The 26443-nt window shown below is 31.5% G+C and overlaps 1 protein-coding gene across 1 annotated transcript; it reads left to right on the top strand.

Moving 5' to 3' along the window:
* Nucleotides 1–446: 446 nt before the first annotated feature.
* LOC137810549 (protein neprosin) lies at nt 447–4143 on the top strand. The gene is made up of 7 exons (XM_068611886.2): nt 447–757; nt 846–932; nt 1138–1350; nt 1880–2044; nt 2266–2319; nt 2441–2587; nt 3512–4143. Exons 1-7 carry the CDS (start codon nt 545–547, stop codon nt 3887–3889), a joined length of 1257 nt encoding a protein of 418 aa, XP_068467987.2. The 5' UTR covers nt 447–544; the 3' UTR covers nt 3890–4143.
* The last annotated feature ends 22300 nt before the right edge of the window (nt 4144–26443 follow it).

Here is a 26443-nt window from a genome sequence, read left to right as displayed (position 1 = left end):
CCAAAATAGTAACTAAAGGAAAAAAAAAAAAAACTGTGTAAAAAACTCTCGCAACTTTTTTTAATGAGCCATGATTCATGCACCCTCCTTGCGCACACACTTTCTTGGAATTTTTAAATTCGGCATGATTTCATCACTACTCTGGCATTTATAAGTACTCCACCCCACATGGTCAAAACTTGAAGAAACCCCAACCCTGTGCATTTTTTTTAATCAGGTAGCACCTGGAAGCTCAAGTTGTCAGTAAGAAAACCCAAGTTTCACAAGTCTTGAGCACTAAACTCCAAGAGAGAGTCAGAGAGAGAATAGAAGGAAGTTGTTGTGTGCTTCCAAGACATTGAAGATGGTGAAGGAGTAATTAGCCTTTCTTAGAATACTCACCATGTGTTGGATAGATTTGGTGGGAGACGTGTTTACCTTGGCAGAATCAAAGCCTGGGAACACACACTTTTGTTTTGGTCATGCAAGAACAAGAAGACAAGGCCAATGTGAACAAACTCACACGGATTTGTCAATAGAAACAAGGAAGAGAGATCTCTCAAGCATGAATTTTAGCTTGTGTTTGAGCTCCCCAATCATTTCCACACTTGTACATTTCCTTCTTGTTGCTTCTTTGCTTTGTCCTGTTTGTTCCTCAGAAATGGGCAACACACCAGTTGCCAACCAGACTCTTAAGCCGCAAGAAGAGGTCCACAAGATGAACATCATAAGAACTCGTCTTCAGCAAATCAACAAGCCCTCTGTTAAGACAATTCAGGTCAGACAAAGTTTCTAGCTTTTCACATCCCTTGTTTTCTCCCCTGTTTTTAACCGTAACATGCTCAAGTTCTTTCCGCTGCCTGCAGAGTCCTGACGGGGATGTAATAGACTGTGTGGTGTCTCATCAGCAACCAGCTTTTGATCATCCTATGTTGAAGGGACACAAACCACTGGTAGTTGATAATTGTCTCAGACAATTTCTTAGATTTTTCTTTTAATTAATGGATAGTCAAATACTAATAATCTCTCAAACTTCGGGACTACATGGTTTCTTTGAATATATTATTTGAAGTAGGGAGAAATTTAAATTACACAGAATTTATCATTTGAAGTTAGGGAGAAATTTGAATTAAAGTGCAGACGTTGATTCATGTGCAGGATCCTCCAGAAAGGCCTAAAGGTCATAACAAGAGGGACATATTGAGTGAGAATTTTCAGCTATGGACCATGTTAGGGGAGTCATGTCCAGAAGGTACAATTCCAATCAGAAGAACAACAGAACAAGACATGTTAAGGGCTAGTTCTGTGAGCAGATTTGGAAGGAAAATAAGAAGGCGTGTTAGAAGGGACACCAACAGCAATGGTCATGAGGTATGCACTGAAACTTTCTTTTCTTTTCTTTATCTTTCTTTTTTTTCCTTTACCAAACCAAAGGAAGGCATTAACAAACAAGTCAAGCAGAAACTATTAAGGCAAACACAAGGGAGTAAAGTGTTTTGCTTTTCAACCTTTGCATATTTTTTTTTTTCACCATGCTTTACCATGAAGCTAAGAATAGTGATGAAAGCGCCAACAATAAATTTTGATTAGCTGGATTTTCATTCCTTTCTTTCGATTGTGAAACTTGAACCATTTCCTATTTATGGCAATCACAGAATTCCATGGTTCCTCAGCTAGTAATGTTTCACTTACTCCAAAGAAAGTGGCCTTTTCATCCTTGTGTATGTATGTATGTATGTTGCAGCTACCTTTACCTTAACTCAACATCAAGATTAAACTCTGACATAGAAAAAAATATATATATAATTTCCTCTAGCAACTCTTCAAACTGAGCTAACAAATAGTTTGATCCTGAGATATTTGCAAACCTAACAATAGTGTTTGCTGGTGCACTGCACAGCATGCAGTTGGGTATGTGAGTGGAGAACAGTACTACGGAGCAAAGGCTAGCATAAACGTGTGGGCACCCCGTGTGACAAATCAAGATGAATTCAGCCTGTCCCAAATGTGGGTCATATCTGGTTCATTTGGGGATGATCTCAACACTATTGAAGCTGGTTGGCAGGCAAGTTTCAATTCACCCATTACTGCACCTTAATTAATCAATTCTCTCTTTACACAAACACACTCATTTTCTTTCAATAATTTCTACCACTCTATCCTTTTTCGTTACCAATAGCATTCAAAACACAGATACCATGCTCAACTACCTACCATTCATTTTCATCACTCAATTTAATTTTCAGCTTTCGATAACCAAACTTATTTCAATTCATTTTGCTGCAGGTCAGCCCTGAGCTCTATGGGGACACCTACCCCAGATTCTTCACTTATTGGACGGTAAGAAAACTCATTCAACACAAAAGTATCGCAGATCATAAATTAATAACCTCTCATCATGGTACAATTTTTTAGTCAAACAAATTTTTTTTATTTTCTTATTTCTAATTATTATTTACAGAGTGATGCATATCAAGCAACTGGATGCTACAATTTACTGTGCTCTGGTTTTGTTCAAACTAACAATAGAATTGCTATTGGAGCTGCAATCTCTCCAACTTCTTCCTATGGTGGTGGACAATTTGATATCAGCTTGCTGATCTGGAAGGTAATTTGGTGCTTCATTACGAAATTCATCATAAAAACTAATTATTTAGCGACAACTTGATGTAGAAGTCTCGATTTGTTTCTTTTTGGGTTACTTTATGTTAGTTTTTGTTTTGGTGATTATGCGCGGTTTTTGTTGTTGACTGAAAAAGCTAAACTTTGTCATATAAAACGGATTAAGCCACTTAGGGTTTATTTATATCCTAGTTTAGGTTAATCTTTTTTTGTGGCATACATGATGGGTTGAGGGTCCCAGATAAAGGATAAAAGATTTGATGACAGAACACTGTTCCTACCGTTCGATTTGAATATTTGTTGGTTAAAAAAAGTGTTCAAGTTTCGTAGTCAAAAGCCCAAACGAACCAAAAACAAATGGATTTAAAAAAATAGAGAATGATGATGGGGTCTCCATATTTGGGAAGTGTCGCAAATGGCATCGAGTTTTGCGATATAGAGTAGTAGAAGAAGCAAGGGAAGATTATTTAAAGCATTTCATGGCATGATAATTGTTTTTAATTTTATGAAACTGAAGATCATAGTAACTAAAAAAAGAGGAAGAATAAAGTGATGGTGCACAAAGTTTTGTACAGTGTCATGTCTTAGTTAACATGCCACTTTACTCACTTTAATACTTTGGGACATTACACGCATGCACTGTGAATTCTAATAATGAACTGTATTTCCCCTTCTTTTCAAGATTCTCTTTCACTTTTTTTTTCCTCTTCGTTTTACCATTATTCTAACAAAACCCTAAAAACTGGCTTATTCCCCCAACATTCGCCACCTTTCTTTTCCCCTCTTTTTGACCCGTTTCACTTACCAACCTGGCTAACATGTTGCTATTCATAATTATGTCTATCTTTGAGTAGTTGCAAGAAAAGGTGACATTGAAGGTTTGGTGCAATGCTTCATTTTTTTTGTGCAGGATCCAAAGCATGGGAATTGGTGGCTTGAGTTTGGATCCGGAATCTTAGTCGGGTATTGGCCATCATTCTTGTTCACACACCTAAGGGATCATGCAAGCATGGTGCAATTTGGAGGAGAAGTGGTGAATTCAAGGCAATCAGGGTCTCACACTTCTACCCAAATGGGTAGTGGACATTTTGCAAGTGAAGGGTTTGGAAAAGCTTCATATTTTCGGAACATGCAAGTTGTGGATTGGGACAACAACTTGGTACCCTTGTCAAATCTTAGGGTTCTTGCCGATCACCCCAATTGCTATGACATTCAAGGAGGGATTAATAATGTTTGGGGGAATTACTTTTACTATGGTGGACCTGGGAGAAATGTGAGATGTCCCTAAGGGATTTTTTTTTTCTTTTATATTTGGTCATTTTTGGGTTTGGGTGACATTGGTTTTCCTTCTCAAGGGCATTCAAGAAGCTTGGGTCATGGGGTCATTTATTCTTATATTTAATTTACATTTGTTTGTTGATCAAGATTATTTTTTCTTCTTTTTTACTAACTAGTCACCCATTGATTATACCATTACCACCTGGACTCTTGTGTAAATCTTTAAAGAGAAATAGTAAATATATTACGGTTCTTGTTTTTCTATTCCTTCCTCATTTTATCAACTCATTAAAATCACCTTTCTCGTTTCTTGCTTCTTTTCTAGTTTGTTTCTTCCTTTGATTTGAACTAATATTCTCTTGGTTAAAATTATTCTCAGAGAACGTTTGTTTCATGATATTACATTTTTAGAATTTACATTTTAGGAATATCATTGATGGAAATGTTATTTTGGAAAAAAAAAATTAAAAAGTGTTTGATTTAGATGCTAACATTCCTGGAAATTTTTAATAATTGTTGTTGCAGAACATTTAGTTTGAAGTATTTGAATATACGAAGTTTAGAGGTTTGATTTGCCGTCGTTGCACCTTCGCAATCAAAGTTTGGAATAGTCAACTGATATCTTACAAATATATCGTTTATTATTCTTTTGAAGGCCTAGATTTTAGAGTATCTAAGAACAGTTGTACACGTTATTTTATTTTATTAGCATTTCAATATAATCTTACACTGTCTAATAATACCTATGAATTTTATTTTGATGTCATTTCAATATCATGGCACTATGGATGTAATGAGGTTTGTATTACTTAATCAAATAATATTACTGTATTAAATTCAATTTTATTTAATACATTTTATTATTATAATTTAAATATTAATTTAAAAATTATTTTAATTTTATTCATGATAAATTATTGTAAATACAATAGTTTTTTTAATCCCAGAGGTGTGGATTAAATGTTAGTATTTTGGTAGGGGCATAATTAATTAGTCTTCTAGAAGACGATAGATATATATATCAATATGATTAAAATGAAATCAAAGTATATGGTGGATTGAAATGAAATCAAATTATTGTTATTGAAAAATAAATTTACATGTGGTATATTTAGAGGATGTAATTGTATTGAATTTTATACCACATTTAAAGGAATTCTTATGAATGATTAATATGATTTTTTTTTATTTTTTATTTTCATATATTGAGTATGTTATAAAAAAAAAAATTCATTAGCTTATATTTGTTTTTCTTGTTGTGTTTTTCTTGTTGTGTTGTGAATTACAATAACTATACTACCTAAATGAAAATATGTTGTGAATTACAATAACTATACTACCTAAATGAAAATATGTTAATAGAGGCACAGAAACATCTAAAAAAAAAAGGCCATGCATTTTGAGGGTTTATGTATTATATAAGTTTTAATTATGCATTAAGAATATTTAAAAAAATTATAAGCTATATACATAACTACAGAATGTGTAATCTATTAGAAAATAGTTGGAATGTTCCAAAGCATTTAAAATAATTATCCTCTATGTGTTTTATATTTTAAAAATATTATATGATTTTTACATTGTCAATACTATATATAAAAATGAGAAAGATAAAATATAAAATTAGCATAATTTATTTCATCTTTTATATAGCTCGTGACTTTATAATTAATTTTTAAACAAATATACAATAAGAACAACACTAATTTTTATATATATTCAAGTAAGGAAATACGTAATTAGTGGAACCGCCAACTCTATAATAATAATTAATTATTCATATTATTTTACACTTTTCTTTTTCTTTTTTGTATCTTTCTTCCTTCTGTATAAACTGTAATAAAACATTATCCATGTTATAGTATACTGAGGTCATGAATACTGTAGTTTAGTATAGTCATTAATTATAATAGAATATTGCATGTAGAGCCATGTTAATGAATATGAAACTAATTATGCTAAACAAAACCAGCTATTAATGATATGATAATGATCATTGACTTAATAGACAAAGAAGTAAATGAGCTCTGCAGCAGCACATAAATAAAAACTCAATGCATATGAAGATGTAGGGACTATAGGGACAATATTGCTGGATCTAGGCATCAATACACTATTTTATACATTTTAGTCATAGGGTCAAGGGTATATATATACATGTTAAATTTGGACAAATCTACCATTCATCTAGTAAATAAAATTCAAGTTGAGTTGAATTGTGTTTTTTATTAATTTTTTTAGACTACATTTAACTCAACTTACCTTTCATTGAATTAGATTGAATTTATTTAATTAAATCACAAATTTTATATATTTTTTTACTGAGAATAATTTTAAAAACTATATTATATTATCTAATATTTAAATAAATAAATAATTTAATTTTAAAAATTAAAATTTAGTTAATAAAATAGTGGAACAAATTAAATAATAATTATATTATTATTAATATTATTTAATAATTTGAGTAATGTTAAAATAATGTTAAATAATTCTTACCCTTTGAGTTTAAAAATAAATGCACATTTTTTATATTTTGTTAATAAAATGACATTTTCATCCTTTTAAGTTTTTAATAAACATTCACTTTTCTATACTTTTAATAAATTACATTCATATTCAAGATTTTAATAAAATGAGATTGGGTTTCCTTATTATTTAAAAATAACTTATTTAGTAAAATTTATATACAAAACTATGAAAAATAAAGTTTTAAAATGTAAAAAAAAAATGAATGATTTAATTATATATAGGAGAATTATTCTCATTTTTCTAAAGGTCTTTTAAAGAGATATTCACATGTTTTAGTAACGATTTATGTAGCATGAAACTCGTATTTAATATGTAAAAATCATTAGTTCAACTATAAATAATTATATGTGAGATTACTTATGTGAGATTAATTTTTAACTTAGTATGCTAGAAATAACTCGTTAGAGGAAAATTTGTAGGTTCATAATTTATGATTATTATTAGTATTAACAATAAACTCTTGATGGACTCATACGTAGTGTTTTTAACGAACAAATAATATTTAATCATTATATCAAACAAATTTTGTTGTGATATTATAATTATAATTATTATTATTTTTATTATAATTATATTTATTATTATTATAAATAATATTAATAATATAACTAATATTATTAAAATTATTATTTTATTAATATTATTAAATTATTAATATTATTATAATTTTGAATTACATAATATCTGAAAGTAATTTTTTCATAAAAAGTCTCTCGATATGTGTAAGTGTGCTCTAGATTGTATAATCCAAGAGTGTCTTCCAGGTTACAAAATCTGAAAGTAATTTTTTGTATAAAAAAACTTATAAATTGTTCAATTTGGAAATCACATTACTAGAAAATCATTAAATAGAAACCAATTTAAGAGACAAAAAATTATTAGTTTCTATAGTGACTAAATTAGATACTACTTTAGAGGCTAAAAAAATTTATTGGTATCCAAATTAGTTTCTATTATTGATAAATAGTTTCTAAATTGGTTTCTAATTAGCTACCTGAGTTTTAGCTACCAATTATTTTAGATTCTAAAGTTGGTATCTAAAACTTTAGTATCTAATTAAATACCAATTTATAAATTATTTATCAATAATAGAAACTAATTTAGATGTCAATAATTTTTTTAGTCTCTAAAATAGTATATTTATTAATATAGCAACTAATTATTTTTTTGTTTCTGTTGATATTTTTCGGCAAGTGTACCAAATCAATTGTAATATAGTACTATTTAAAGTACGAATGTCGAACCCACAAGGAACAATTCTAATTAAGAAGTTCTGTTATAAAACTCATAAAGTGTAGAAAATAATTGTGATTGTTGAGAACTTGTTCATAATCAAATTAAAGATCTCACAAAAAGTAACTCAAAGATTTAGGGTTTGATTCAACCAAAAACAAAATTAACTTATAAAATATAGAGAAAGATACTTGGGATTGAATTGCGCCTATCTCAATCATCTGTATTTTGGAATAATACAATATATAATACTCAAAACTACTTATTCTTGATGCATAATTTAAAGTTATTCACCTTGATTCCTCACATATGAAATTCATAAGATAATTTCTCAAATACTGATCCCTCAGATATCTAACAAATCATTCATCCTTAAAGGTACTTTCCAGTTAAATTTAAGGATCAAAATCAAGACTCCATTGATCAAATAGAATCAAGCAATAAGCATGAAATGAAAATACCAAGAACAAGTAGAAAAGAGAATATTATATATATATATATATATATATATATATATATATATATATATATCACCAAGAATACATTTGATCAAAGTAGATTACATTCAATCCCAAGTTAGAAAGCACTTAGCCACTCATGACAGCTCCTCCAATCTTCATTCTTGATCTGGATTGCATAAGAAGGACTGATCTGAGCAAGTTCTTCTCCTAAGAACACAGGTTTCTTCTTCTTCTCTCACTAATCTCTCTCTATAAAAATCCAATCTTTTTCCACCGCTTCCTTTTGAGTTGTGTTTCAAAATTTATATAATGAACTTTAGCTAAAGCTAGCCAATTTAGCTAAAGCTAGATCTTTCGGTGCATTTTTAGCTTGAGCTAGCGATTCTAGCCTGGGCTAGATCAGTACTACACCTTTAATCAACTCTGGACAGTTTTAGCTTGAGCTAGCAATTCTAGCCTGGGCTAGATTAGTACTGCACCTTTAATCAACTCTGGACATATTTAGCTTGAGCTAAATCCTCTTGTGATCCAATTAAGTTTTTGTTTTCTTTCTTTCAATGCCAGCTTGAATACATTCTTTCAATGCTTCATATTCATCTGCAATTTACACAAAAATTGAGATTAAATTTCTTCATTTGTTTCTTGGTTCAAAATATATAATCAGATTCAATAATTCTCATATTAGGGTAATTTTCTTACATTAAGCAACAATTAAGTTCCAAATTGTTCAATTTTATCAATCATAAAAACTACACATTGACACTTATCAGTTTCTAAAATTGGTTTCTATTTAATGATTTTCTTGTAGTATTACTTTCAAATTGTACAATCCAAAAATCATTGATGAGGACAAGAAGGACTTCCATCAAAATGCAACCTCTTTTAAATGGAGAAAGCAAGAAAGGTAGAAAACATAGGACTAGAAGAATACTCATTTGGAGGAACAAGGACAACATAAAAAAAGATGACAAAGAATAAGGACATGTTTATCATTTACACACTCCCATAGAAATGCAGGAAGAAACCACGAGGGTGCAAGAATAGACCATGGTATACATAAATTTATATTTTTTATTGTAGAATTCGAAATACAAAATTTGCATTCTGAATTGTACAATATAGAATACAAAAATATTGGTTTGTATTACATATTTTATAATTCATAATATAATGTATTATGGATTTTACAATTCATATATTTTGAATTGTAGAATTCAAAAATAAAATTTTGTATTCTTAATTTTGTATTTTGAATTTTAGAATCCAGAATACATTAAATTCATTGATTTGTATTATGGATTGTACAATCTGAAATACAATTTTTTTCCATAGATGGTGAAGATAAGGGATTGTTAAGATAGTGGCGCTGGAGGTGTTGTGGCAATGGCGTTGGAGGTAGAGACTACTACGACAGTGGTGTTGGAGGCGGGAAGATAGGTGCTCATTGGAGAATATGAAGAAGAGGGAACAAATGTCATTTCACTTCTTCTACGGAGATGCAAGAGAAGGCGGGGAGGTGCAGGAAGAATTGTCCTTCTACAAATGAAAATATTATAGGCCTAATAAGAGGGGAATTCCTTTTTGCATTCCCATAATTTTCTTATGAACTTTTATAAATATGAAAATATCCATTTTGCCTTTCTACTTTGTGAAAAATTGACTTCTGAATTGAATGCGACTTTCAAATTATGCAGTTTAGAAGTATTTTTTAGTTTTGAATTATGCAATATGAAGCTTTTTTTTTACTTTTGAATTATACAATCTAAAATACTTTTTTGAAAAAAAAAACTTCAAGATTATACCATTTGAAATTCGTTTTTCACTTTCAAATGTCAGTACTTTTTACATGAAAAAAAATTATGAATTATATAATCTTAAAGTAATTTTTTATAAAAATAATTCTTAAATTATGTAATTCAAAAAAAAATTATGGATTGTCCATTTCGAGAATGTCTTCTATATTATAAAATCTAAAGTTGTACAGTTTAGAAATCATTTCAAAATTGAATAATTCAAAAGTCATTAATAAGATACAAAGACTTTCATCAAATTAAGACCTTTTTTAAATGAAGAAAGTGGGAGAAGTAGAAAACTTAGGACTAGAAAAAGACACAATTAGAGGGATGAGAACAACGTAGAAGGATATGACAAAGAATAAGAACATTTTTGTCTTTTACACACTCCCACAGGAAGAAACCATAACGGTGTAGGAAGAAATACCCACTTAAAAAGAAACCGCGCTAAATGGTTTCCGATGCCCAAAAGGGTTAGTTGGGCTCACAACCCTAATGAAACTGGGCAGATTCTTCCTGCACCATATCAATTAAGACTGCACCCAATAATATTATTTTAAAAGACTTATTTGTCCTTCATGATATAAAATCTTACACCCAACAATATTGTATTTGCACCCAACCCATTAGCAATGAACACTTTATGAACCATAAAACCATACACCTCAATAACACTGTATTTGCACCCAACACATTAGCAATGAACATTGTATGAACCATACAACCCTACACCCCAACAACATTGTATTTGCACCCAACCCATCACTAAGCTTGTTGCAAGGTAGCAGCAAAGAGGAAGATGGTTGCTTAGAGAGAAGGAGAAGTGAGCACCATTGCCACTGTTACAAAAAAAAAAATCACTACACCATTGTCACTGTTGCAACTCACTACACCACCACCACTTCCATTCAAAACCCATACCACATTAACACAACACTCCTCTGTAACATTTCAAAAAATATAAAGGTTTCAAAACGCACACCACAATAAGATAATACTTCTTTGTAGCATTTCAAAAAAAGTTAAGGACAATATTGGATTTTAAAATTTATGTTGGGTACATGTTTAAAATGATATGGTGCAGGGAGAAACTGCCATGAAACTGGATAAGAAAAACCCTGCAAATGTGTTCTTTAATATCTGATCTTCCATTTTGATATTCTTTTTGTTATTTTAGTCTTTGTATTTTTTTAAATGTAATTTATCCAATTATAAATTCATATATGTTGAAATATTTTATATTTTAAAATTTAATTAATTAAATTATTTCTCAGTGATACCTTAAATGAATATGGCAGATTTAAGGTTGAATTGGACTGCAATGAAAAATAAATAAAACATATAAAAATTTAAAACTATAAAAAATAAAATAATGAGAAAAAATGGATTAATTAAAAAAAATGATTTAGCTTATTTTCAAAGGTATAATAAGTGTTTGAATCAATTAATAGACCTTAAATTGTAATAAATATATTAAACATATGAAAACACAATTTTAACACATAAATTGTTTTCGAAAGATATTCACAAGTGTTTCAATCAAATCAATTAATAGACTAAGATTGTAAAAGAAATATTAAACATATCAAAACACAATTTTAACACATGAAATTGGTTTTCAAAGATATCATAAGTGTTTTAAATCAATTAATAGCGTAAAGAACAAGTTGCATACATTTTGTTAAGTAATACGCTTGTTTTCAATAGTTAAGATACTTTTAAACTATTATTATACAGAACATTCACTTTCTTATAGTTTCCTAGGTTATAAAACCTTAGATTATAAATGAAAGAAGTATTAAACATATCAAAACACAATTTTAAGACATGAAATTGTTTTTCAAAGATATCATAAGTGTTTCAATCAATTAATAGACCTTAGATTGTAAAAGAAGTATTAAACATATCAAAATACAATTTGAACACATGAAATGGTTTTTCAAAGGTATCATAAGTGTTTGAATCAATTAATAGACCTTAGATTGTAAAAAATATATTAAACATATGAAAACACAATTTTAACACATGAAATTGTTTTTCAAAGATATTCATAAGTGTTTCAATCAAATCAAATAATAGACTAAGATTGTAAAAGAAATATTAAACATATAAAAACACAATTTTAACACATGAATTTATTTTTCAAAGATATCATAAGTGTTTTCAATCAATTAATAGCGAAAAGAACAAGTTGCAAACATTTAGTTAAGTAATACGCTTGTTTTCGATAGTTGAGATACTTTTAAACTATTATTATACAGAACATTCACTTTCTTATAGTTTCCTAGGTTATAGAACATTACATTGTAATTGAAAGATTTGTTAAACATATCAAAAATACAATTTTAACACATGAATTTTTTTTTCAAAGATATCATAAGTGTTTCAATCAATTAATAGACCTTAGATTGTAAAAGAAGTATTGAACATATCAAAATACAATTTGAACACATGAAATGGTTTTTCAAAGGTATCATAAGTGTTTGAATCAATTAATAGACCTTAGATTATAAAAAATATATTAAACATATCAAAACACAATTTTAACTCATGAAATTGTTTTTCAAAGATATTCATAAGTGTTTCAAACAAATCAAATAATAGACTAAGATTGTAAAAGAAATATTAAACATATCAAAACACAATTTTAACACATGAAATTGGTTTTTAAAGATATCATAAGTATTTTCAATGAATTAATAGCGAAAGGAACAAGTTGCAAATATTTAGTTAAGTAATACGTTTGTTTTCAATAGTTAAGATATTTTTAAACTATTATTATACAGACATTCATTTTCTTATAGTTTCCTAGGTTATAAAACCTTAGATTGTAAATGAAAGAAATATTAAACATATCAAAACACAATTTTAACACATGAAATTGTTTTTCAAAGATATCATAAGTGTTTCAATCAATTAATATACCTTAGATTGTAAAAGAAGTATTAAAAATATCAATATACAATTTGAACACATGAAATGGTTTTTCAAAGGTATCATAAGTGTTTGAATCAATTAATAGACCTTAGATTGTAACAAATATATTAAACATATGAAAACACAATTTTAACACATGAAATTGTTTTTCAAAGATCTTCTATTTGTATTATTTATAGATTTGGAGACTTGGGATTCTATCATTATCAAATTAAGTGTGCGTATAATTGCGTACAATAATTGTTGCATATAATTTGATAATCATTATTTCCTTAATACATTCTTAGATTTCTCTAATACAATTCTTAGGTTACTTCGTCTATCATTTGGTTGAAAAACAAAGAAGATAAAATCCTGAAGTAGAAAATGTCACCTACTATAGAGTTTGGAAAGATATAATAGAGTTAGATTTGTGGGGTTTAAATGCGATTGCTTTGAAAGTAAGCAAGATCATTTTGGATTAAATTTTGGAAAGTTGATTTACAAAAGTGACCATTTTGTATTTGCAACTCAAGTAAAACAAGTAAATTTCACAAAAGATCAAGCTGTTAATTGGCAAGTTTTAACTAGAACCACCCGTATAAATTTGTTTGATGTACATGGAGATTTAGATAATGATGATATGGAAAACTACTTGGGAGATAAATTAGAAAGTCCCTTTTTTCGATGAAGATGAAGGAGCATGTTAGTTGGTTTAGGGATGATGTTAACAACCGTTGATAAAGTATACAGAATAATCATTGAATATGATATTAATATTTTTAATGTAGTTCTTGTATCTTTTTGTATGTAAAATCGTGGAATTATTTTATAATTCTATGGCTAGTGGTGAGAACCACATGGTCTGACGAAGAAATGTAAAGTGTCATTTCCAAGTGGTTCTATGATTGTAACGAGTTGGAAGAAACCGCATTCAACCAACATATTGGTTAGTTATTTATATATGTTTATTCAAATATGTAATTTGTTATTATATATGTCTAGTAGGCAATGTACTAACTTCTTAATTTTATACTTAATTAACCGGGTCTACTAGTAAAAGAAAAAAATCTTCTACCAAATGTCTCTAGAGGCTTGAAATATGAAGAGTGTTCACTAGTTAAATTTAATGTTCTTGCCAACCTGTTGGTACTTATCAAGCTACATTGAGTAATTATTTGAGGACATTAACTAGGAATGCGCACCTTGCTCCTCTGACTTTCACTATTTGGAAAGAACTAAAAGATCATTGGGGTGACATGTGAAAAATAGTCTCGGTAGTTCACTAATTTTTTATCTTTAATTATTTATAATACATAAATTCTAATATTTATTAGTTGATGAGATGCAGTCAAAATTTGATATTGAAGAACGTGTCAGAAAGGGTTTTAGGAAACATATCCTTAAGTTGGAAGAACCATAAATGTCGATTGAAGGGCAAAATATTTTTTTTCAAATATGACAGATGATTACAACTTAAAAACTCGTCTCTTGAGTGTTCCTATTGACTAGTGGAAAATTCTAGTTAAATTTTGAAAATTTGACATAGCCAAGGTCATTTGATTATCTATATTTTATTATATGATTATTTGTACTTATATTTTCGTTGCTTTTTATCTTTACTCTTTTCATTATTTTATTATAAAAAATTGTAGTGAGAAGATGATGGAAACCAAGTAGAGTCTAGGCTTGTTTCTTGCTTAAATTTTGAGTTGTATTGCACTTTACTTTCAAGAGCTCTTTAATTCAAGTTGTTTACCATTCTGTTTTAGGCTTTATTTTGAGTTTTCTTGCTGTTTTCTTTTGTTACACCATGTGTTTGTGAAAAGGATTCTAGCACTCATTGTTCATATGAGTATGGCTGCTCTTTTGGAATGGCATTCTCCTTCCTAGAGCTGACCTTAAGCTTCCTTTCACTTGTGGTTATATCTTGTTATATGTCTTTTAATTTTGTAATCATGTCAAGTTTTGTCTTAGTCATGTTATTCCATAATTGTTTCTTGCTTTGGTTTACTTTTTGTTTTTTTTTAGTTTATTGCTTGATCCTTTGTGCATTTTCATTTTTAGATTTGAGTTCATGCTTGTATTTTCATTCTATACAAGTTCCTTTACACAATTTCCATTATGTCTTTGCTAGTTCATCATACTGTTTTTCATTCCTAAATAGGCTCCTCTGTTTTCTTACAAACGTGCTACTGTTTTCAATTTACTGCAATTAATTGGCTCATAGGAAATTTGTGAAAATTTGGATTTACACACTTCAAAGTGTTACAAAAGCATAGAAAAAAGAATCACTCAAAAATTCCAAGTACACAAAAAATGATAAATAAAATACGAAAAGTGTACAATACTGCCGAAAAGAATACGGTAATTGGGCAGCAATTTTGAAAAAATTATTTCTCTCAATTGGCTTACTGTTTTTACCTCATTCCAGTGCCATTTTTGAGTTAAGACATTGAAGTTTCTGTGGTTAATTTTTCACATTCCAGTTCGCTTTCAATCGGTACAGTTAAATCTGTAAACATAGCACAGTTTGCTTTAAAAAAAAAAAAAAATTCCAGTAGCTGTTTTCTGTTCTCTTTAATCTACTCTAGCACTTTTCTTTAGGACTCTTTTTGTGTGCCTTCTTTATTCATTGAGTTCCTTATTTTTCTTGATTGTCTTTCATTCATATTCTTTCTAGTTTGTCATACATTACTCTCTGTTTTTGGTTTAGCTTTTATTGTTTACACCTTTTTCTTGCTTGTCTTTTTGTTCTTCTTAAAAGTTGTGTGGAGACTTGTTCTTAAGTAAGTTGGTTTGCTGTAACATATTTCACTTGAAGCTACTCCATTTCACAAGCAAGGCTTGGTTGAGGACAGAATATTTTCTTGGAGTGGTTTGAGTGCTTTCTTGGGCATTTTTCCAGCAACCTATATCTCACTGTTTTTAATTGTTTAACAAGTTTCTTTCACTGTTTTGTTTTCTGTTTTTGTGTATTTTCTGCTCATGGCTCATTTCTCTAGTGGAGAGTCCTCCAAACCGTGTTCACCACAAAAGGCAGCCCTTTATGAGGACTTAAAGAATGCCAAGCAATCCAATGCTCACTATCTTGAGGTGATAAGGAAGATGGAAGCACGGCTCCAAAGTTTGGAGTTAAACCGAGAGGAAATGCATCAAAACCGTGAGCAAAGAACTCCTCCTCCTAGTCGGCATTCTTCAAGGCACTCCCATGGTTATTATGAAGACAATCCAAGGCCAAGACATCATCACCATGAAGAGAGGCGCCAACATGTGGCTGACCCTTGTTCTCCAAATGTAAAACTTCCTAGTTTTAGTGGTGATAGTGATCCCAATGTATACTTAGGATGGGAGGCTAAGGTGGACGAAATTTTTGATGTAAATGGGGTTAGGGATGAGCATAGGGTTAAGTTAGCTTCTTTAGAATTTTTGGACTATGCCATGCAATGGTGGCATCAATACCTCATGGACATTGACCTACACAAGAGGCCGCCCGTGGTCTCTTGGAACGATTTGAAAGCATGTTTACGCGCTAGATTCGTACCCCCACACTTTAGGAAAGACCTTATGTTGAAACTCCAACGGTTTCATCAAGGCGCGCTAAGTGTGGATGATTACTTTAAACAACTAGACACGCTTTTAATTCGAGTTAATATGGATGAGAGTGAGGAGGCTAAGATAGCTAGGTTTGTGAGTGGACTTCGAAGGGATATTCAAGACGTGGTAGAGTTACAAGAATATTCTTCTTTGGAAAATGTGGTGCACCTTGCTAGCAAAATTGAAAATCAACTTGCAAGGAAAAATGCTTTCAAAAATTCTTCTAAAGATAACTACTACCACTCTTCTTGGAAAAATAAAAACTCTTTTTCAAACATCCCTTCTAAGGACTCTACTTTCAAACCTAGAGAGTCTAAGCCTTCCACTTCCAATGCTAGGCCTAAATCACCACAAAAATCGTCTAGTAAGAAGTGTTTTAAATGTTTAAGCTATGGACATATTGCTTCTAATTGCCCTACTAAACGAACTAGGTATATGCATGATGGGGTAGATAGTAGTGAGCATGGGTCCGAATCTTCTAGACATTCCTCACCTTCTAGATCCCCAAGTGAGAGTGAAAGTGAAAGCCCACATGAGGGTGACCTATTAGTAATAAGACGCATGCTTGGACAAGTGTTAAAACCTTTTGATGAAACTCAAAGAGAAAATATTTTTCATTCAAGGTGTCTTATTAATGATAGAGTTTGCTCTTTGATTGTGGATGGGGGGAGTTGTGCAAATGTGTCAAGCACAAGAGTGGTAGACAAACTTGGATTGCCTACCATCTCTCATGCTAAGCCCTACAAGTTACAATGGTTGAGTGAGGTGGGTGAGATAGTGGTGAACAAACAAGTCCTCATTACATTTTCCATTGGCAAATATAAAGATGAGGTCTTGTGTGATGTTGTTCCAATGGAAGCTACTCATATCCTTTTAGGTAGGCCATGGCAATTTGATAGAAAAATTTTCATGATGCCTTTACCAACAAAATTTCTTTTAACTTCCATGGACACAAAGTCATTCTCAAGTCTCTTTCTCCAAAGGAGGTACATGAGGACCAAGTCAAAATGAGAGAAAAGAGAGAGAAAGAAAAAGAAATTAAAAATTCCAAGAGAAGCCTTCTCATATCTTCCCAACAAGTTCAAAAGGTAATAGTTACTCACAAGCCTATTTTTTTAGCTATTCCTAGACCTATTGAATATGAGTCGGCTAAGGATAGTCCCACATGTTTGGACCATTTGGTAAAGGAATATGAAGATGTGTTTCAAGATCCTCCTAAAGGCTTACCACCTCTAAGAGGGATTGAACACCAAATAGACTTCATGCCCGGGGTTTCTTTACCAAATCGCCCTGCATATAGGACCAATCCCCAAGAGACCAAAGAAATTCAAAGACAAGTTGAGGAATTATTAGCTAAGGGATGGGTACAAGATAGCATGAGCCCATGTGTTATGCCTGTCATACTTGTCCCTAAAAAGGATGGGACATGGAGGATGTGTACGGATTGTCGCGCTATAAATAACATCACCATCAAATATAGGCATCCCATTCCTAGGTTAGATGACTTGTTGGATGAATTACATGGGTCTAAAATATTTTCCAAAATTGATCTTAAGAGTGGTTACAATCAAATTCGAATTAAACATGGTGATGAATGGAAAACCGCTTTTAAGACCAAATTTGGTTTATATGAGTGGTTGGTCATGCCTTTTGGCTTGACTAATGCTCCTAGTACCTTCATGCGACTCATGCATCATGTTTTAAGAGCATTCATTGGCAAGTTTGTTGTGGTTTACTTTGATGATATTCTTATATATAGCTTGTCCTTAGAAGATCATGAGTCACATGTTAGACAAGTTCTAGAAACCCTTAGGAAGGAGAAGTTGTATGCTAACCATGCTAAATGTTTCTTTGCATTAGATCATATAGACTTCCTAGGGTTTGTGGTTAGTCATAAAGGGGTGCATGTAGATCAAACAAAAGTTACAGCAATTCAACATTGGCCTACACCCATCAATGTCAATGAAGTACGAAGCTTTCATGGCCTTGCTAGTTTTTATAGGCGGTTTGTGAAAGACTTTAGTACAATTGCCGCACCTTTAAATGCCATAGTAAAGAAGGATGTGGTTTTTAAGTGGGGACAAGAGCAAGAAAACGCTTTTCAAACTTTGAAGGCTAAATTAACTAAAGCCCCCATTTTAGCCCTTCCTAACTTTGCTAAGACATTTGAAATAGAGTGTGATGCCTCTAATATAGGCATTGGGGCCGTCCTCCTTCAAGAAGGACACCCCATCGCTTATTTTAGTGAGAAACTCAAAGGGAGTCATCTCAATTACTCCACTTATGATAAAGAACTTTATGCTCTTGTTAGAGCTTTGCAAAATTGGCAACATTATCTTTTTCCAAAGGAATTTGTGATTCATAGTGATCATGAGTCCCTTAAATATTTGAAAAGCCAAAGCAAGCTTAATAAGAGACATGCTAAGTGGGTGGAGTTTATTGAGCAATTTCCTTATGTGATCAAACATAAACAAGGTAAAATTAATGTAGTGGCCGATGCTCTTTCACGAAGATATACCTTGTTAAATGTTTTAAATGTTCAATATTTAGGTTTTGATCACATAAAGGAACTTTATCATGATGACTTAGATTTCTCTCTAATCTATCAAGAGTGTTCCAAGGGAGGTCACAAAGACTTTTTCTTACATAATGGTTTTCTTTTCAAAGGAAAAAAGACTTTGTGTTCCCCAAGGATCCATTAGACAATCTCTTGTTAGAGAGGCTCATGAGGGTGGGCTTATGGGACATTTTGGGGTAGCTAAGACCTTAGAAACATTGCATGAACATTTCTTTTGGCCTCACATGCGCAAATCCGTACATACCTTCTGTGATAGATGTATAGCATGTAGGAAGGCTAAATCTAAGGTCCAACCCCATGGTTTATATACCCCTCTTCCTATCCCTACAATGCCTTGGGTTGATATTTCTATGAATTTTATCTTAGGACTACCCAAGACATCGAAGGGTAAGGATTCCATCTTTGTGGTAGTGGACCATTTTTCTAAAATGGCTCATTTTATTCCATGCCACAAAGTGGATGATGCATGCCATATTGCAAATCTCTTCTTCAAGGAAGTTGTTCGTTTGCATGGACTTCCTAGAAGTATAGTATCTGATAGGGATTCTAAGTTCTTAAGTCACTTTTGGCGGACCTTATGGGGGAAACTTGGCACCAAACTTCTGTTTTCTACTACCTGCCACCCCCAAACTGATGGTCAAACCGAAGTGGTTAATAGAACTTTGGGTCAATTATTAAGATGCTTTATTTACAGGAATCCAAGGGCTTGGGAGGATTTACTACCTCATGTTGAATTTGCCTATAATAGAGTAGTGAATTCCACCACTAACCATTCTCCTTTTGAGGTTGTTTATGGGTTTAATCCCCTCACACCTCTAGATCTTCTTCCCATTCCTGTCCTTGATGAGGTTCTATGCAAAGACGGTTTTGAAAAGGCATCTTTTGTTAAAGATTTGCATAACCGCATCAAGTTACAAATTGAGAAGAAAGTTGGTAAGTATGCTGACACTGCCAACCAAAGGCGAAAGGCATTAATCTTTGAGCCCAGTGATTGGGTTTGGCTTCATTTGAGAAAGGATAGATTTCCTTCTCTAAGGAAGTCCAAACTTATGCCTCGTGGTGATGGCCCTTTCCAAGTCATCAAGAGGATTAATGATAATGCCTATGAGTTAGATATGCCCTCTACTTATCTTGGTAGTAATTCTTTCAATGTTACTGATCTCACTCCTTTTGCTGCAGGTTTCCCAAATTCGTGGACGAATTCTCTCCAACCCGGGGAGTATGATGGAAACCAAGTAGAGGATGCTCTAGGCCATGAAGCCCAAGCCCAACAAGGGGCCCAAGCCCAACGAATTACTAGGAGCATGGCAAGAGCTTTGGGACAAGAGTATAATAAAATGGCTCTTCTTATTTCTTTTGTAGAATAGGGGTGTGAATGTAATAAAAAGGTGTAAGTAGTAAGGGAGTCTAGGGGAGTGTAGATAGGAGCCTAGGGGGTGCCAAACCGAATTTCATTGCATTTGTGTGCCATTTAGCTTGCATTTTCAGCACCTCTAGGCTATAAATAAAGGTGCTTAGCTTGTACAATTCAGATTGGAATTTTATAGTAGAGAGACTATACTCAATTTTGGAGAGAATTTGTGAGTTTTGAGTCTTCCTCTTCTTTGCCTTATCTTGTGAGCTATGGTGAGCTTCAAGTGGTGGCACTCCATCACTTATCTTGGTTCAAGGTTCCAAGTGGCGTGAATGGCTTCTTCCAATTCTCAAAATCCAGCAAGCATCTTATTCTATAAGTGTTCTTCTTCCTTTTTCTTCAATTTTCCATTCGGTAGTTTTGATTCCTAGAGTTTACTTCTTTTTCTACCGTTTATTTTTGTGTTTCCAACATTGTGTTCTTCTTTCTGTTTTGGTTCAGTAACTATCATTTAAATTCTGTCCAGTTTTAATTCTTGTTCTTCTTTCCTTTTGTTTTGATTCAATTTGACAATACATGGACTTCAATATGAGTCTTGGTTGGTGCTTAGTTTTGGTGAGTTCTTGAATTTAGAACATTGATCCAATTCTAAAGTAAAGTGCCTTTCAAATCCAGCTCAAGTTGTTCCTAAGAATGTCAAGAATCATGTGTTCTTGTAGTTACATTCACATCAGAAGAGCAAAATTTACTACTATATGAAGAGGTTAGACCAATTGCATAATTAGTGTATTAATGGTTTTATTTGTCTTTTATGTGATAGGTAGTAAAGAATACTGATGGGAGAGAACCATCTCGTGCGGAAATGTTCATAGTGACACATAAGTCTAAGAGTGAGGAAACCAAAACAATTATTGTATGTAATCTTTATCTTTATCTTTCTCACTACTCCTTAAAATGGAGGGTTTGTTGTTTGATGTTGCAAAATCTATGTTAAGTTTGATGTGGTAGAAAGAATGTAGAATGACTTGTTTGACATAGATAACAGTTGGGGCCATCAAAGCCTCTGCAATTGTAATATTGTTACTAGGAAGCTGATATTTCAGTGAAAGACCATTTTTTTGGGAAATTGGAAGTATGTACTGTCCTCCTATCTTCTTTTTTATATACTATCCTCCTGTCTTTGTAAGTATGCTCTTCACTGTTGTGAGGTTTTTACAATAAAATGCATCTAAAGTGAGCTTAGTAATTGTACATGCCTACTGATTAAGTTTGTAACTGCACATATAATTAAAACTGATACTTATTTCTTAACATCAAATATCACTTCCCTCATAAATATAGATAATTCCTGGGTTTTTCTTCACTAATTTTAACTATGGCTGATGGTGGAAGACGACCTATGCTGATTGCATGCACTAATGAGAAGAGAGGAAGAATGTGTAGCTATCCACGATCACTTAGAAACTCATGCACCTCTTGTGCAATTAACACACCCTTAAAGGAACAAAAAAACTACCTATAAGTAGCACATTAATGTCTCATGCATGGATTATTATGTTTGGTATGTTAAGTTTCATCTATGTACCTTCAATTTCTGGCCTTGAAGCATCTCTACTTCAAGTTCTTCAAAAAACCCGCAGAAAGAAGCATGTAACTATATTTTACTCATCCAAGAATGGTGGACTAGGAATGAAAAACACTCCTCTTCCCTCCATTTCTAGAATAAGCATTGAAAACTTTCCTATTTCTCCCTCCCACTGCCAAAAATAATATGGTTTAATGAAGCCATGAAATATAATTATACCGGTGAGAGTCGTACTACCGATACCATGTCTTGGTCCCATCAATGGGTTGACCGACACCACAAATCCAATTACACTTAAGCAGAGTTAGTGAAGTTAATCAGCAATCAAGACCTAGGTAATACACTTCTAAACATGACTCAAACTCTCTAATCTCACCCAATAAGAAAGGTCTACTAACACAGATTCCAAGAATCAAGTACGTCATCATACAATGCTCTGACTACCGAATGTCGAATACTAAAACTGACTTGAGCGTTGGAGTGCCCTTCTGCAAGCACCATCCGAGTCTAGGTTACGAGAAGGCCGAGAGGTGGAACGAGTAGAGAGGAAGAAGGAGCTTGTAGGGAGAGGAGTTGAAACACAGACCGACTGACCAACTAAGGAAGGAGAGGAACAGTCTCAATAGTTCTCTGAATCCCAAATCCATTCAAGAACAATAACCAATGAAAAATAATAAAAAATAAGATGAAGTAAATCATCATTGTCCTTACTACATGTTGTGATAAGACCAGGCACACCAAAAATCTCAAAAAAAGGTGTTATCCTTAATTGCCATATTTTTTTCAGGCCAAATCTCATTATTGCAGCCTAAATATATGTATAAAATAAGAAAACCAAGGGTGCGGAAGGGGCAACTTTTCTTAGGCATCAAATCCTTTAAACTTACTTTTGTGTTACTCCCCATCTCCAAGCCATCAACAAAACCTGTCCAATTTCTTAATCAGAAACTATAAAGGGGGAGAATAAATTGAAAATACTAATCTACTGTATTACAAAAATCTGAAGAACCCATATAATTGAACATATCCATAGCATGCCTTTCATTTTCCAAGTACTAAGCACGCAATAAACACGCCCAAGTGATTCAACTTTACTTTGTCAATACCTTAGTCTTTGCAACATCCATATTCTACAATAACAAAGTAATAATTTTATGAGTCCTTCTCTACCCCTAATGTGTGACTGATGCTTGAAAGAAACATCAAAAATTATAAAAAACTGCATAATTTCATAGGATGTATTTCATAATTTCATTTTTGTTTTGTAAAAGTATAAATAGTAACTGCCTAATTTGTAATGATTATATAATGTTACTTGTTTTGAATATCAAATCAACTAGCCGAGATATTGCCAACAATATATTCATATACTTAATCATCTTGGCAACAATGTTGTTGAACCAAGTGGTGTTCAATGTTTTGATGAATCCAATCCTTTGAAGGATGATGAAGCCTCTGCTTTGCTTGATGCTGCTGTGCTGGTTTTAGCCTTGTTCTGGGGTAGTTCAATGTTGTAATCAACCCTTAGATTAAATCTCAAAGCAATTAGCATCTCATTTTTATCAAAGCAAAATGTTTTTCAAACTAAGTTGAAACAACCGATTGTTTTGTCGAAACAACCGATTGTTTACACTTAGGTGTTTTGAGAAAGTTTGAAAACTGTTTTTGAATGGTGATTTTGTTAAGTAACAAAACAACCGATTGATTCGAGGAAACAATCGATTGTTTGTTTTAAAACCATAACAGAAAAACTGTTTTCTTTGACTGAGCTTTAAATGCTTTAACTGAATACGCTCCAGTCATTAAATGCTTTGACCAATCTATTTTAAATGCAATTAAGAGTTTGTTAAGATTTGATAACAAACTATATTCTTAGATATATTCTGAAAAACTGTTTTAAGTTTTAAGAATCTTGAAACAAAGTTTTGATCTAAGAGTTTTTCAAAGAGTTTTGAGATTGCTTAAGAATTGAGAGATTGATCAAGGTGCTGAATAGGATTTTACTTGTATTGATTTCAGATATTCATCTGTAACAAGTGTAATCTTTGTAAACTGCTGAACAATTCGTGTGTGTGTTTTGCTGAGATTGGCTGTGTGTTCTTGAGGTGTTCAAGATCAGCAATCTTAGTGTTGGCCAAGGAGAGTGTGTTTCTTGAGGTGTTCAAGGTCATTCTCTTGGTTGTGGTGTAAGTGATCAAGTGGTGATTGCTTAGTGGATATCCTCAGGGTTTCTGAGAAGACTGGATGTAGCTCTTGTTTGGAGTGAACCAGTATAAACAACTGTGTACAATTTCTCTATCCCTATCTCTTTAATTCAGTTTTGTTATTTTGGAACTAGTATAAACAACCGATTGTTTCGCTAAAACAACCGATTGTTTTTCCAGCTTTGTGCTTTTGCTGTTTGTTTTGGAAAAACTGAATCATTAATCAAGGTTCTTTCAAAGTTTTTTCATTCTAAGGTTAAAAGTCTGCGAAAATCTTTCTTAAACAATTCACCCCTCTCTCGTTTAAGGCCATATATTCTAACAATAAGATTACAAAAATCTATACGACAGGTTTAAACAGTTTTGGCTGCATATTTCTTAAAGTTGAAGAACATTGAGAGAGAAAAACTTCAACTATAATGAAATATAAATATGTGAATTTTCATTGGCAAATTTTTCTTTAAAGTGCTTAGTATTGACAAGGAAGAGATAGAGAAAGAGAAAGTGTTTGAGCTCAAGTAGATGATTTTTGTTATTTTCATTCATTTTGAAAAACTTGAGAATGCAATCGCTTATAGTTCAGAAGAATTAGATAAAAATTCAACTTCAGATGATGTATTTTTCCAAATTTTTGGAAAAGAGCAACATGGTTATGCGCGCACATATAGAAAAGGGGTTATGCTTTCAGAGTTATGGGGATCAAAATCTCAAGTTGAAATACAAAAATTAATTAATGAAGTTTAAAGAAATTATCAACTTGAGCTTCAAAGCATAAAAGAAAAAAAATCTAAGAGGAGATGAAAGCCAAACTAAAAAAAGCAAGTGGAATCCATGAAAATTGAACTTTTAAATAACTTCTAATTTGTTTTCACTCAATCGCAAAATTGTATTTAAGGAGAAATGACCCAAGATCTAAAAGAAGAAGTTGTTGTTGAGGTATATAATATAAATTTTAACTTAAGCTTATTATTGAATTAGATATTACACATTACATTTTTTTTTTTACTTTAATGTAAAAACAATGTCAAACCACTCCTCTAAGCAAAAATGGAAAAGCAGAGAAAATTAACACGAAATTAACTAAAAGGTGAACTCATGTAACATTTTTTCTTTATTTTGTTTTTATATCATTTATTAATTAATTTTGTTAATCTTGTTTTGGGATACATTCTACTATTTTATTATCCTATAGATCATAAGACCTTAATGTTGGAGTTATCACACTTGAAAGAGATCTTAAAACACTACAATATCCATCCATTACCATTGAACTCTTCTTGTAAATCTAGTTCTCTAAATTATGTTTCTAATTTTATTCTTTAGATTTATTGGCTAATAATGATCACCATTACAGGCAGGAGTTTGAAAATAATTAAAAATAAAAATAAATGTTCAGTCGGAGAATGTTGAAAGAGTAAGTGAAATTCAAGAAATTGATAAATTTTAATTATTTAAAGTCATTTATTAATTGACATTTCTTTTTTAAAATAGGTTCATAAAAAAGTTGTTAAAGCATGGAAATATGTAGTAAGTCTAAGTTTTTTTTATATATTTTAAGTAATTTAATATTGATTGAGTCTCTTATTTATGTCATTTGAATCACGCAAAGGAGCCTTATTTCAATACAACAACCAAACTCAAAAGAAAACTACACTACACTAAAAAGAAAGGTTATTAGAGTAATTTATTATAATATCATAGTTTTCATTCATAAGAATTCTTTGTTTATTGTTGATTTTAATATTTATTTTGTTTTCTTTATTTTATTCTTTGTTAATGAACTCCCTCTAACACAAGTAGAGAAATCAGTAATGTTCAAAGGAAACAAAATAGAAAAGGGGAAAGTAAACCAAAAATTCATTTTAATGGGACAAATTTCAGTTGATGATTAGGTAACTAATTTTTTTTATATTTTTTATGTGTTTTATTTGTTTAATTGTCATATGTGCTAAAGCTAAATTTAAATTAGATTAATTCTGTTTATAGAATGGTGATATTGTAAATTGTGGGAATTAGGATAATGATATTTATAAAATCAAAAGAATATGCAAGATTTATCTAGTGTGTAGAGTATAATATGTTAGGAAAAGTGGAAATTGTTGCTTGTGGTTCAAAGCAGAGCCAACCTAGTTCTAAGCAATATGATTCTGGGGTGGATGATATATTAGCATCTACCAAACATATTATATGGACTGCTTTATGAATTCATACATTCATCCAATTTATATTCTAAGTTTCAAATATAATTCATTTAATTCATGATATCCATATTTCATATATGTTGGCAAGTTCTTGAATCAAGGGTTAATCA

The sequence above is a fragment of the Phaseolus vulgaris genome, chromosome 2 (assembly GCF_051622355.1).
Source record: "Phaseolus vulgaris cultivar YP4 chromosome 2, ASM5162235v1, whole genome shotgun sequence".
Classification (NCBI taxonomy): Eukaryota; Viridiplantae; Streptophyta; class Magnoliopsida; order Fabales; family Fabaceae; genus Phaseolus; species Phaseolus vulgaris.
The sequence above is the reverse complement of the archived record's forward strand: the minus strand, read 5'-3'. Positions and strand labels throughout refer to the sequence as shown.